The sequence below is a fragment of the Diabrotica virgifera genome, chromosome 8, assembly GCF_917563875.1.
Source record: "Diabrotica virgifera virgifera chromosome 8, PGI_DIABVI_V3a".
NCBI classification, from domain to species: domain Eukaryota; kingdom Metazoa; phylum Arthropoda; class Insecta; order Coleoptera; family Chrysomelidae; genus Diabrotica; species Diabrotica virgifera.
Genome location: NC_065450.1, coordinates 176433231 through 176447558, shown reverse-complemented (window position 1 = coordinate 176447558; position 14328 = coordinate 176433231). Strand labels below are relative to the sequence as shown.

At 34.3% G+C, this 14328-nt stretch overlaps 1 protein-coding gene across 1 annotated transcript in view; it reads left to right on the top strand.

Moving 5' to 3' along the window:
- LOC114340477 (gamma-tubulin complex component 4) overlaps window positions 1-14328 on the top strand; it is a 57614-nt gene that overhangs the window by 27333 nt on the left and 15953 nt on the right. Inside the window, exons 7-8 of the mRNA XM_050659519.1 lie at window positions 2771-2951; window positions 4919-5126. Coding sequence (XP_050515476.1) covers window positions 2771-2951; window positions 4919-5126 — 389 coding nt within the window. The remainder of the gene's footprint in view (window positions 1-2770; window positions 2952-4918; window positions 5127-14328) is intronic.

Below are 14328 nucleotides of genomic sequence, written 5' to 3'. Positions count from 1 at the left end.
TCCGAGGCTGCTAAAATTTGCAAGCCATAACGGATACTGAGACTAAAGAAGATGAGGGAATTTTAGAATTTATAAAATTCACGTCCCATTTTGGTCATTGATGATTAGATCTGCGTCAACATTTCCAGCTCTTGTGTGTGTGTTAGTCGCCATGAATTTGGTTTTATTTTGATTTTTATGTAACCCCATTTGTTCTGCTGCTGCTACTAGATCGGTTAGGATTTCCGCAGTTCTCGCCCTGGTTCTTGTTATAATGTCCACGTCGTCTGCATATGCTAGAATTTGGACTGATCTATTAAATATTGTTCCCCTGCTATCTAAATTAGCGTCTCGTACAACTTTTTCTAAGGCTACATTAAAAAGCTGACACGCCAGCGCATCTCCCTGCCTTAACCCCCTATGTATTTCAAATGGGGTTGACGTGTCGTCTTGAATTTTTACTGCTGATAGCATCTTCGCCATTATCACTTTTATCAAACATATGAATTTTTTTGGAATTCCTAACTCATTCATAGCGTTGTAAAGACTTGGTCTTAAGACACTGTCATATACCGAAAGATATGGCACATATCTATGTTAAACTCTTGCGCTTTTTCGAGGATCTGTCGTAGTGTAAAGATCTGGTTAATGGTTGAACGTCCACGCCTGAATCCTGCCTGATATTCTCCTAGAAACGTTTCGGTATAAGGCTTCAAACTCTCGTGTAAAATGTTTGACAATATGCTGTATTTAGGAGAGTTATTCCGTGGTAATTATTGCATTCCAGTTGGTTTCCCTTTTTGTGTAACGGGCATATTAAGCCTAAACTCCATTCTTCAGACATTTGCTCCTCAGACCAAATTTTATAAACAATTTCTCGCATCACCTTGGTGATCTGCTCTCCACCGCGCTTAAATAACTCTGTTGGGATGCCATCGCAGCCTGGGGATTTGTGGTTCCTTAGTTTTTCTATAGATACTTTCACTTCTTCTACCGAGGGGGGTTCCACGAGTTCCTCATTTCGGTATTCCAGCTCTATGTTGTTAGTAGGTTCCCCTTCCAGCAACTGTCGAAAGTGCCTTACCGATTTTAACAGGATATACTCTTTGTTGGTAAGTAAGTTACCTTCCTTATCATTACAATAGTTGATTCTCGGTTTGAATTCTTTTCTAATAATATTTATTTGATGATAGAACTTTCTTGTTTCTCCGTGACTCAAATGGCTTTCGAGCCGTTCTAATACATATGTATTTATCCTCTTTCCTTAAGTTTTTGTATCTATCTATTGTTGTCCTAGTTTTCCGTTGTTGCATGGTCCTAAATGCCTCGTTCTTCTCATCTGTTATTTTTTGCATTCTTGGTCGAACCAGTCGTTTCTTTCTTGGGTTCGAGATATTCCCAATGTGCTTTCGGCTGCTAATTTCAGAGCCTCCTTGCAGTTGTTCCACATGTCCGTGCTTGACTGATCGACTGCCCTAGTGTGTTCTAGAATTTCTTTTATATGTGACTGGAACTGTTTCTCTATATTTTCATTATTTAGCATATGTAAATTATATTTTACTTGTCTAGTGCCCCTTTCTTTCTTGGCATTGGAAATTCTTTGTCGTAACTTGGCCCCTACCATGAAATGGTCTGAGTCAGTATTTGCGCCTCTGTAACTTCTGACGTCCATTAGATTTGTAAAGTGCCTTCTGTCAATTATAATATGGTCAATTTGATTTGTGGTGTTTCCACTTGGTGATATCCAAGTTGCTTTATGGATATTCTTGTGATTAAAACATGTACTTCCCACAGTTAAGTCTTTGGAAGCTGCCATACTAATAAGTCTTAAACCATTGTCATTAGTAATATCGTGAAGGCTGTGTTTACCAATATAATCTTGGTAGCATATCTCTTTTGCTATCTGGGCGTTCATGTCTCCAATGACTATTTTAATATCGTTTTTGGCACAATTATCATATGCTCTTTCAAGGTCTTCGTAGAACAGATCTTTAATTTCTTCATCTTTTTCCTCGGTTGGTGCGTGCACGTTAATCAGGCATATGTTGAAAAATTTTCTTTTTATTCGAAGGATACATAACTGATCATTTATGGCTTAAAACCAATAATAAAATTTTTGACTTTCTTTGATACTAGGAACGCGGTTCCGAACTCATGTCGGTTCGGGTTGCAGCTGTAATAGATATCATGTTCTTTTTTCTGCATGATGCCGGTTCCTGTCCATCTCATCTCTTGAATGGCTGCAATGTCTATTCTATATTTTAGGAGTTGATCCTGGAGCAGCTTCAGTCCCGCTGTCCTATACAGCGTTCTTACATTCCAAGTACTGATCTTTAAATCATTGTCCTTAATGCGGTACCTGGGTCGTCGTCTTGAATTCAGTCCGGCTTTTCTATCTCGAGATTTCGTAACAATAAGATTTTACGGGATGAGGGAGTTAGCCTCATGCCCAACCCCCTTTTCGGGGGACCATTTCTCCCTTCTTCGTCAGCCCTGACCCACCTTCCACCGGGGTTGGTTACCCAGTCTCCAGTAGGGCTGCTCAGGTTTACCGGGGTTCACCCGTGTGACCCGGATCACACTTCTCGGAGGTGAGGATAGGAATTGGGTAGGAGAGGCTAGAGGTGTTATCTGGAAGCAACACCTTATGATGCGCATCACTACCCCATGTAAACCCCACTATACGGCAATTTCAATTACAAAAAGCTTAGTATATATTTCTACACCATCATTTTCTTTTTTGTTTATTTTCAAATCCTTTATTCGTTACCAGTTATTATTATAATTTCAGGTACGAACCCGTGGTCTAGACTACAACTAAATTTTGAAATAGACTGGCCGCTCCACATAGTTTTTCATCCGAAAGTTATGGAACTATACAACAAATTATTTTGTTATTTATTAAAACTACGAAAAACTCAAATTGATTTGCATAAACTCTGGGCAGATCAAGTATCGGAAAAAAGAAAAATGTAAGTAATGTATTAACTATTATCAAAACATACTAAATATTACCTAATTAAGGCCATGAGAGCTAGAGTGTTCTAACTGATAAGAACATTATTTTACATAATCAAAGAAAATGATCAGAAGCTAATAATGTTCGATTGTTTTAGTAATTGTATGTTGACCAAGAATCATTCTTGGTATTGTTCCTATCAGTTAGGTCACTCTGGCTCCCATGGCCTCCATTTAATTATAACCTATTATTTTAAATGCTTATATATTTATTTTCTTTTTATTCTATCAAAAGCTTGCTTAAGACCTATAAAGAATACCATTGTTGGTTTATTATATTCATGATTCTTAGTTTGTATTTCCCTCAAAGTAAATATGTTGTCTATAGTACTTCTCCCTTTTCCAAAGCCACACTGGTATTCTCTTATGCTGTTGTTAGCATTTAGAAATTAGAATTTATTTTGACATACTAAATTATGTCATATTGACAGTAGATCCTTTTTATTGGAATAATTATTAGACCAACTTACTTTCGTACTTCTAGTTGCACAGTAAAATATTCGTTGTCGCAATAATCCAAAACAGTCGTATATTCGTGGAATGACCTATAACTTGTTTTTGATGTGATTGCTAATATCTTATAGGCATACTACATTTTAATAGTTCCACACCCCTATAATTCTGACTTTCCGCTTTATCTCTTTTTTTTATAAAGAGGATATAGTAGGTAGTGCTTGCTTCCATTACATTGGTAGTTCTTCCTTTCCCCATGTTTTTTGGTATTTTGTCTGTCAACTGCGCTCCTCCATATTTTAACATTTCTCTGTTGTTATAGAATCACTTCGAGTGATTATTGTTTTGTTGTTGTTTTTAGAGTCTTAATAATGATTTCAACTTAATATAGGGATGGCGAAAGATTTTCCCTACGGTCGTTTTGTATTTTTATTGTTCTTCTTTTTGTATAGACATGACTATCTGTTTTTTCAATGTGCCTCTAGTAAGTTGTCGTTCCATCGTTTTCGTGGTCTTCCCACTGATCGTCTTCCTATTGGGGAACCGTCTCTCGCTGTCCTGACTACCCTATTTGTTGTCATTCGGCTTATGTGGTCATTCCATTCTATTCTTCTGTTTCTTACCCAGTTATTAATGTTATCCACCTTGCATCTCCGTCGTATATCTGTACTTCTAGCTCTGTCCCATAGAGTCTTACCATCGATTTTCGAAGGGTTTTCATTTCCACTGTTTCGAGCAATCTTTTTGTCCTCTCTGTGTAGGGTCGTGTTTCTGCCGCGTATGTCATTATTGGTCTGATGATGTTTTGTAAATTCTGCCTTTCATTTCTTTTTCGATGTTTTTATTTCTCCATATTGTGTCATTCAGGCAACCTGCGGCTCTTTTTGCTCTATTCACTTGATCTTCCATTCATTGGAAGATCAAGTTGTAGATTGTATTTATTGTTAAGCATGTATATTCTTCATCATCGTGACCTATGTCTTCTTCATTTTCGTTATCTGTGCTTTCTTCGTTGTCATTTTTTGTATACTCCCCGTCTAACAGTTCACCAAAATGTTGTTTCCATCGTCTTAATATTTCTTGGTCATCAAATATCATTTTTCCCTCTCTTTTATCTGTCATATAATATATGAGATATTATCTCTCTTCATCATCATCATCATCAATGGTGCTACAGCCCTATGAAAGAACCTCGACCTTACCAAGTCTATTACGCCAGTCAGTCCTATCCATTGCCAACCGTTGCCAGTTTGCTGCGCCTATTTTTCTCCCATCCTCATCTACACCATCCTTCCATCTGAATTTTGGCCTACCCCTATTTCTACTTCCCACAGGTTGTGACATAAGGATTCTTCTAGGAGGGTTCTGCTGTGATCTTGATTATCTCTCTTAGTTTATATTAATAGTAGCAAAATAATTTTAAAAGAAATTAAACTTATGACAAACTATGAACAACTTTATTTTTCAGTGATAGGAGAGTTTGGACCCTACGTCAGAACCTAATGTTCTTGGTGAATAACCTTCAGTATTATTTACAAGTAGACGTTATAGAGGCTCACTTTTCTCTTCTATTGAAAGCCGTTGAAAACGCCAATGGGTTCGAAGACATAATCAAAGTTCATCATGAATTTATTTCTAGTTTGTTGGCAAAAACTTTTGTTTCAACGCCCAATCAGGTAAGAAATAATACAAAGTTGTAGTTATATGTGCTTAACACATTCGCTGCGACTGTTGGTGTTATGTTAATCTGTGGTGAGTGTTCTTATCCAGGAGCGGCAAAATTATACCCCCTTAAAAATCAACAGGTTGCTGTCTCCGATCGGAGTCATGCGCATATATGCTTTATTTTTAAACCAGGAGGAGTAAACTAAAAAGACAAATTTACACCCAAGAAAATCACTAGAAAAATCACCAAATACATATTTTTTGGTTGAGTATGTCGGTCTTCGAAAGTAATCCATAAATATTATATTATACTAATATGTCGCTAAAGAGTTTTAAAAACAACTGTATTTTTATATTAAAGCAGACTAAAAATCTAAAAATTAAAGGAATAACGCAAAGAACACAAAAAATCGCCGATATAACTTAATTAACCTATGAAATGCCAATAGTGTCAAAATTTCATAAATTTCAATAGTGTCAACATTTCATATCAGTGGAGTAAACTTGCCTGATGATGGACCAATTACAAACAAGCATTACGGCGCGATAAATTTGAATTACTCCTCCTGGTTTAAAAACAGAGTATAGTGAAGTATCACTTTGACTCCGATCGGAGTCACGCGCAGCGAATGTGTTAAGAAATGGGTTTATAATACACGATTGAAATATTTTTAAAAAGAGCAAAACAGTAAACAAAACGTTTGGACATTTGTGTTCGAGAATTTGATCTGTTCACTATGTCTGCTTCAGTTTTCAATGAGGAGGTGCGTTCTTACAAATAATGAGTAATATAACGTCAGAACAAGCAGCCCAAATTGTAGGTTTAATTGGAGATGGACGATCGAAGTAATATCTTGCTGATGTTATGGGAATCCACCAATCCAGCGTTTCAAGAGCTTTAAGAAGGTATAGAGAAAGTGGAGGATATACAAGAAGACCAGTTCCAGGATCTCCCAGGTACACGAACTCCGCAGATGAACGGTATTTACATCTGCACACTTTGTGTACACATCATGTTACAGCTATACAACAGGGAACTTGCATAAATTTTTAAATATTAAAATAATATTAAAAAATATAAGGTAACATGATCTTATTAAAACGCATGCATGAAAAAAAAACAAATATTTTTAACTCATACCCTTATTACGAGGCTTTGAAAATGGTATAAATTTCAAATTTCTTTAGAGGCGCGTAAACGTGTCTGACGTCACGACCTACGGTCTATCTGCCATCGACAACAAAACCGCTAGGATATTTCGAAAATATTATTTACAAATTCATTCACATTCGGTTAAAACTCTCATGTAGAAGTTGATTGTATAAATAAAAGTTCAAAAGAAAAAAAAAGTTGTTTTGGGGATTGTATTAATTCTATTTTTAGACGGAGAGCTAGAGGCGAGAAATCATCGTCATAAGTAATATGGAGTTTGGCATGTGAAATGTGTCTATTGTATATTGATAACTATGACCCCTTTCAGGCTGACACCTCAGTGGATACAGGAAGTAGCAATAGGGGATGAAAGGGGAAAGTTGGTGCAGTCATTAAATGTTTTCACCTTCTATTTTGTTAAACCTCCATCGATTTGCATGAAAATTGGTGAGTAGTTAGAGCATAACTCAAGAAACAAAACTGATATGGTGCCAACGTGCGCTTTTACCCTGGGGGTGGATGCCACCCCTTCTCGGGGGTGAAAACTATTTTATTAAAAATAACCCCACTAATCGATAGAGGGACAAATTTTAAGCAAAATTTTTTACTTCTAATTATTAAAATAAATCAATACTTTTTGAGTTATTGAAGGTCAAAGATTTGAATTTTTCGTGAAATAAATGCATGATGTAAAGCGGTTTTTCGTGAATAATTCAAAAACTGTAAGTTTTATCAAAATAGTTATGATTACCAAAATTGAAGATAATAAAAAATAAAAGAGATTTATTATTCGAAAAACCTTTGAGAATTAATAAAAAGTGAGTTATAGGTGATGGAATGTATATTTTTTTCGGCTAGTACCCAAATCTATGTATTCGATCAAATAACGGGAAAACGGTGCATTTTATAAAATATATTTACTGAACACTTGTCAAAGTACTCAAGAATACCTATCAAGTGAGCTCCAGATGAAGTTTATAACATCAAAGCTAAGCAAGTGATGATGAAAATAAGAGAACCCTTTCGAGTTTTTAGGAAAAAGTGAAAATTAAAACATACGCTATTTATATATTTATTTTGAAATTTGTTAACAGAATAATTTTTAAAGGAATTTCGGGAATGAAGTTAGGATTATAATTTATTATCAAGTTCGTTTTATTACAATTTAAATATAACAAGTTAAAAATGCGAGCATTATTATAACGAAAACTTTGTTTTTTATGTATTTAAATTTCTAATATGGAAAATTGCTATTATGAAAAGTTGTTTAGAATTAAAAATTATGTTTAATGTGCAATTATATCCTACTATATTGTGAGCTATAAAGGCACTTTACTGAGCGAATTTCTTGAGCGAAATTCATATTTTTTACACATCGACTAAAATCGATACAATTTTATATAATCTTATGTTTATGATTGCATCTTGGATTTTAGACCGTGCAGATCTTTTTATGAAGAATAATTTTTGTTCGTAAAATTAATAATAAAAGAGTTATAAATGAAAATGATGATTGGTAGGTATCTCTAATTTGAGAAAAAAATTAAATATTTTTTTTTTATTAGAAGAATGTAGATAATAGTTACATTATTATAATAATTAGTATTTATTTAATTATAATAATAACATCTATTGCATATATTAGAACACAGTTTTTAATTCCAAACAATTTTTCGTAGTAACAATAATTTACAACAGGGTGAAAAAAAGGTACTTTAATCTTGAGCGAAATTCATATTTTTTAAAATACCTCCTATAATATAGATAAAATTTGCTATCTGATGATTGGATCGTAGGTTTTAGACGATGCAGAACTTTTTATGAATTATAACTTTATTTCGTAAAATTAAAAATTAAAAAGTGTCCCATAATATATGTGTCCAACTTAAGTAGACACACTGTATATTATACAATATAATATACATAATACATAAATCATTGGGTAGACAGCACCAAAAATTTGTAACCTGCCATTTAACATTACTTACATTAAAATTAATAAGTAATATTTATTTATTTGATATTTCAATTCTTTTACAGTTTATATGAAGTAATATATTTTTGAAATAATATGAAATTTTCATTAACATTTTTACGTACAGTGTCTCCATTGTAGAATTATCTCGCTATTTAGAATTGCTAAAAAATCATAAATTGCTGTCCCGAGATGCAACTTGTCTTTGAGGTCGGTTATCTCGAAGATGGTTTGAGATATCGAAATGCCGTTTAAAGATTTGGATTCAGGAGACAAAACTACATTGACATCGGTACATAAGCTTCAGATATTGCAGGGGTGACAACGCAGGAACGAACGAACGGACTTTGCGAATTTATAAACGAAATCAAAATTTTCGTTGAAAATACTATTTATTTTTCACTTTCGCTGTCACATTCACTAAAATCGCTATCATAATTATTTTCATCACTTTCGCTATTATGAATGTCATCATCAGCTTGCTCATCATCCATCTCATCGTCTGTTTCATTCTCAAAAATAATATCTCTAACAATCTCTGGCATTTGAGGCCCTTCAAACCATTTGAATTTATATGTGTTATCTTCAGCAAGTTCCCAACCATTTTGTTCAATAACCAGATCTGTTGGATTTTTTTTATAGGCGTTCAACCAAATACTTGTAATGTATCGTGCTCGTAAAAGATGTTGATATAGCTCAGATTGAGATGGATATATTCAATATAAACGCCGACTCCGAAATGACAGTAGCAAGTACCTATACAATAGCGTCAATTTAAGAGCACATGCGTGAAGTTACGAATGATAAAAAGAACATATTATTATTAATTAAATGTATGTTACTAAAATATTATTTTTATATTATTTCGATATTTAATTGAATTTTTTCTATCGACATAAACTTAGTGGCGGTTCTAGCCAGGGGCAGGGGGGCAGCTGCCCCCCCTTCAGTTTTTACAGTACTTTTGTACTATAATTTTCTAATTTTCGTTAAAAAGGCACGTTATGTTGTTTATTCAGCGGTTGTGTTCCCTTGCCCCCCACTTTTTTTGGTCTAGAACCGCCCCTGTATAAACTGAATATGTACAGAAACTGAGGGTGTCCAATAATGGGCACATTTGACATAATATTCAAATACATTTTTGCTATATTTTATATAAATGTCTTAAAACAATTTTAAAAACTTATATAAATAATATAATAATTAAGCTCCAAATTTTTGGAGCCTAAACTTTGAAAAACGTTTGTAGCATAATGTTTAATGGTATCAACTTTTCCGGGAGCTCATTTGATACATATTTCTAAGTACTTTGACAAGTGTTCAGTAAATATATTTTATAAAATGCACCGTTTTCCCGTTATTTGATCGAATACATAGATTTGTATAACTCACTTTTTATTAATTCTCAAAGGTTTTTCGAAAAAGAAATCTCTTTAATTTTTTATTATCTTCAATTTTGGTAATCATAACTATTTTGATAAAACTTACAGTTTTTGAATTATTTACGAAAAACCGCTTTACATCATGTATTTATTTCACGAAAAATTCAAATCTTTGATCTTTAATAACTCAAAAAGTATTGATTTATTTTAATAATTAGAGGTAATAAATTTTGCTTAAAATTTGTCCCTCTATCGATTAGTGGGGTTATTTTTAATAAAATAGTTTTCACCTCTGAGAAGGGGTGGCATCCACCCCCAGGGTAAAAGCGCACGTTGGCACCATATCAGTTTTATTTCTTGAGGTATGCTCTAACTGCTCAACAATTTTCATGTAAATCGATGGAGGTTTAACAAAATAGGAGGTGAAAACCTTTAATGACTGCGTTAACTTTCCCCTTTCATCCCTTATTGCTACTCCCTGTATCCACTGAGGTGTCAGCCTGAAAGGGGTCATAATTATCAACATACAATAGACACATTTCACATGCCAAAGTCCATATTACTTATGACGATGATTTCTCGCCTCTAGCTCTTAGACTATTTAATCGTATTTAATTGGACATTACAAGGTATTATTTGTGTTCTTGTTCATACTAAGTTTATTTAGTTTCAAATTGAAATTGATCAGGTGTTAAGACAAATTTAATAAGTAAGTATTATTAATAATCATGTTTAAATTGTGTATAATTCCTAGGGCTCAGTGGAGGCTGTTCTTAAGATAAGGGAAACACCAAATAGCAATTCGAGAGTTTATTTATAAGACCGACACCGGGGTTGTTACCCCGGGAGAACTTTGAGTACTGACTTGTTACTTGTACACGCTTTAGTTGAAGACTATGATACTACATGTTGAATGTAATGAATGAAGTTAAAGGCACCTCTGGCCTGGTTGAAGTGATTCTTGAGAATGATTCTAAATGTGTATTCTTTCTCAGCGGTGGCACTTAGTATTGGTGTCAAGCCACGCGCTGAGTATATTTGCAAATATTGAGAACAAGGAAATATATTTGATCATCAAATTAAATAATGGAATTGCCCGAATTATTGTTTACAATTTACAATTCGTGAACTAAATTAGAAACCCGTACATGCAATTATACCATAACAAATTGGCTCATGTGATATACGGGATGATAAAAATATACTGTTAAATATCGGACATGAATAATGAATGTTTGAGATTTGACATACTGCCCGGGCGAAATAAGTAATAACGGATGATTCAGTGCTCAAAGTTTACAATGATAATGATACAGTATTTTACAATGATAGGTTAATATAATGTGTGATGTAAAGACACTAGTCTTTGAACAAATAATACTTTTCCAACTGCAACACCTTAGGTAATAAATCAAAGTTTAGTTTAGGAAATGAAATGAAAGTAAATGCAAGGTATTGAGTGGGATATATTTTTCAATCTGTTAAGAATAATATTATTATTATTGTATTCTCTTATTATTATAATGGTATTGTTGGATTGTAGTATTAGAAATTTTATTATTAATATTATCGAATTATACTACGAGCTCTCTGTCTATAATTATTAGATACGTAAATATATTAAATTGTATTTTATGCCATCCAAACAACTAGGATTTATTGTTCTTGCTGAATCTCGATAATTATGTTTTGTAACATACTCCGTGTTGTATTACCTCAAGTAAACATATTATGTAGGTTAATAATGAAGGTCGTGTTTTTATAACGCGAAATAAAATATTTGATTTTATTATTACAGGGTTATTTATTATTTCTATTATTATAGCGTTGTGTGTATGTGTTTATGAATTAATTATATTGGTTTCCCTTTTGTATTATTCTTTTGTTCTGACCATAATTGAAGTATTAATTTATTAACTCTGTAGTCTGTATACAAGAGTTGTATAAGTTTGTAGAAAAGTGTAATAAATAATCTAATAGTTATTAGATTCCTTGGGGCGAGGACAAAACTCCCTCCATTAGCAGCGTTATAGCTGATTTCCAAAACAAAATTATCCTAATTCCATAATTCCAAGTTCCGTTTGCTTATTTCCATCATGTAAACAATCTATTTTCGTGTTAAACATGCAGGTCCTCAAACCGAGTGGGATTCGAATTACCACCCTAGGCATACCTCTTAGCATCATCACACACGACTTAGTTTTTAACCCTTAAGGTCAATCCCTATCTAGTTTGCATACATTCTTGAAAATTTTGCATCAGGCACCGAATTCTTTTGTTGCTCACGGTGGTTGTAAGTCACCTGAGTCCATTGTTTCTTTCTTCTGCTTCGCTCACGGTGGTTGTAAATCACCTGAGTCCATTGTTTGTTTCTTCTGCTTCGCTCACGGTGGTTGTAAGTCACCTGAGTCCATTGTTTATTTCTTCTTCCTTGCTGAGCTTGCTATGCTCCTCTGTTTCTCTGTTTTCCATTTTTGTTATGGTAAGTCCTTCTTTCATATGTTTTATGTTTATTCTTATTTGTATGGTTTTCATAATGATTCCTCCTCGTGTAATGTATTCCTCCTCGTCTCTGTCATATTTTCTATTTTTATTCTTGTAAGTTTTCTTCTTATTTTCGCTTGTTTTACTATAAGTTTGATCTAGATACGTCCTTGTATCACGACGTCTTTGTTCTTTTGTTTTTCTGTAAATTTTATCCCGGTACATCCTCGGTTCCTGAGATTCGTATTGTTTTTCGTTTCTGTACCTTTTGTCATGGTACGTCTTCGACTCTTGTGGTCCGTTTTGTTTTGGCGTTAGTTTTGTCACGTTTTTCCTTGGCGTTAGTTTTGTCACGGTACATATTTGTGTCACGTTTTTCCTTGGCGTTTCTGTAAGTTTTTTCACGGTACATATTCGTGTCGTTTTTCCTTGGCGTTAGTACTGTTGCACTTTTGATTCTGTATGTTTCTCTTCTTTTTCCATAGTTATTTTTATAATCTTTCTGTTTCATTTTCACGTTCGTTCCGTCGATCGACGTTTTGTATTGAACTGTATTGTTTTGTGTGTGTATTTAGGTATTTGTGTCCGTTTGGTACACTTTTTCTTCTCCCTCTATACCTACTGTTTCTTCGGTTTTTGGAGTTTTCTGTTTGGTTGGGACGAGTGTTTTGTCACTCTTTGCCCGTTTCGTGTTTTGAGTGGGTAGGCCGCTACTTTCTCGGTCGATCCGCTCCTCGTTTCGTGTTTTGAGTGGGTAGGCCGCTACTTTCTCGGTCGATACCGCTCCTCGTTTCGTGTTTTGAGTGGGTAGGCCGCTACTTTCTCGGTCGATACCGCTCCTCGATTCGTGTTTTGAGTGGGTAGGCCGCTACTTTCTCGGTCGATACCGCTTCTCGAATATGTAACTGTATATGTATGTTCTTTGGTAGTACCAACGCCTCTTTTTTCCTTATAATGCTTACATGCTCTAGTTGGCTGTCTTTTCTCCAGACGAGCCTATTCCTGATATGGTTGCCTGTATTGGCTGTTTTCCGTATACAATTTCCATGTCCTTAACAATTTTTAAATTTACCTACTTTATTCAGGAGTAAATGTTTTTATTATATTTTTATACGCTATTAAATAAAATGTTATTTATATTTTCAAGTACTATGATTCACTTTACCTGTAATAGTGTAATGGGCAAAATTTGATTCTGTTTGACCTTGCTGACGAGCGTTCAGTGTTAACAAAGGTCAGTTAAAATAAGTAGGTGAATGTTATATAAATTGAAAACTCTTTGCTACGATGCGTTAGTAAAATTATGCAATATGAATGAACTACAAAATGAAATATGTAAAATTATCAAAGTATACGTCTTTCTTAAACAAATTTTTAATTAAGATAAATATGTAATAAATATTTTTAGAGATAAATACCGTTTATTATTATTATATAGGAAAAAAATCTATGTAGAAGTTAAATAGTTTAGGGTTAAATGAAAAATATTGTATATAGTGTACTAAAAAAATATATCTATGTATAAGTTAAATAGTTTGGGGTTAAATGAAAAATATTTCGGTACTTGGACCTTTATATTTCGGTATACGATACCTAAAAGTTGGAAAAATATTAACTCATTCAAAAACTTACGGTTTTTTTCTTTTCTTGAGCGTTGAGTCGCTCCTCTGGTTGTGGTTTCTGCTCTGGATGCTTTGCGGCTCTCCTGTTTGTAGTTTCTGTTCTGGATGCTCTGCGGCTCTCTTGTTTGTAGTTTCTGTTCTGGATGCTCTGCAGCTCTCCTGTTTGTAGTTTCTGTTCTGGATACTCTGCGGCTCTCCTGTTTGTATTTTCTGTTCTGGATGCTCTGCGGCTCTCCTGTTTGTAGTTTCTGCTCTGGATGCTCTACGGCTCTCCTGGTTTCTGTTCTCCCGGGCCTAGCGTCGTCTATCTGCTACTGGGTTTGTTTGGTATGGACTGTAGTCGTAGGTTTATCGAGTCTCGTTTCTACCTCGATGTTTCCGTTTTCTCGATGAGGACCATGTATAATTCCTACCACACTCTAACACAACCCGTGCCCGGGAGCCCTTAAGTGACTCGAAGGAATGAAGTTACAAGCACATGTTGCTTGGTGGAGCTGATTCTTGTGAATGATTCTAAATGTGTATTGTTTCTCAGCGGTGGCACTTAGTATTGGTGTCAAGCCACGCGCTGAGTATATTTACAAATATTGAGAACAA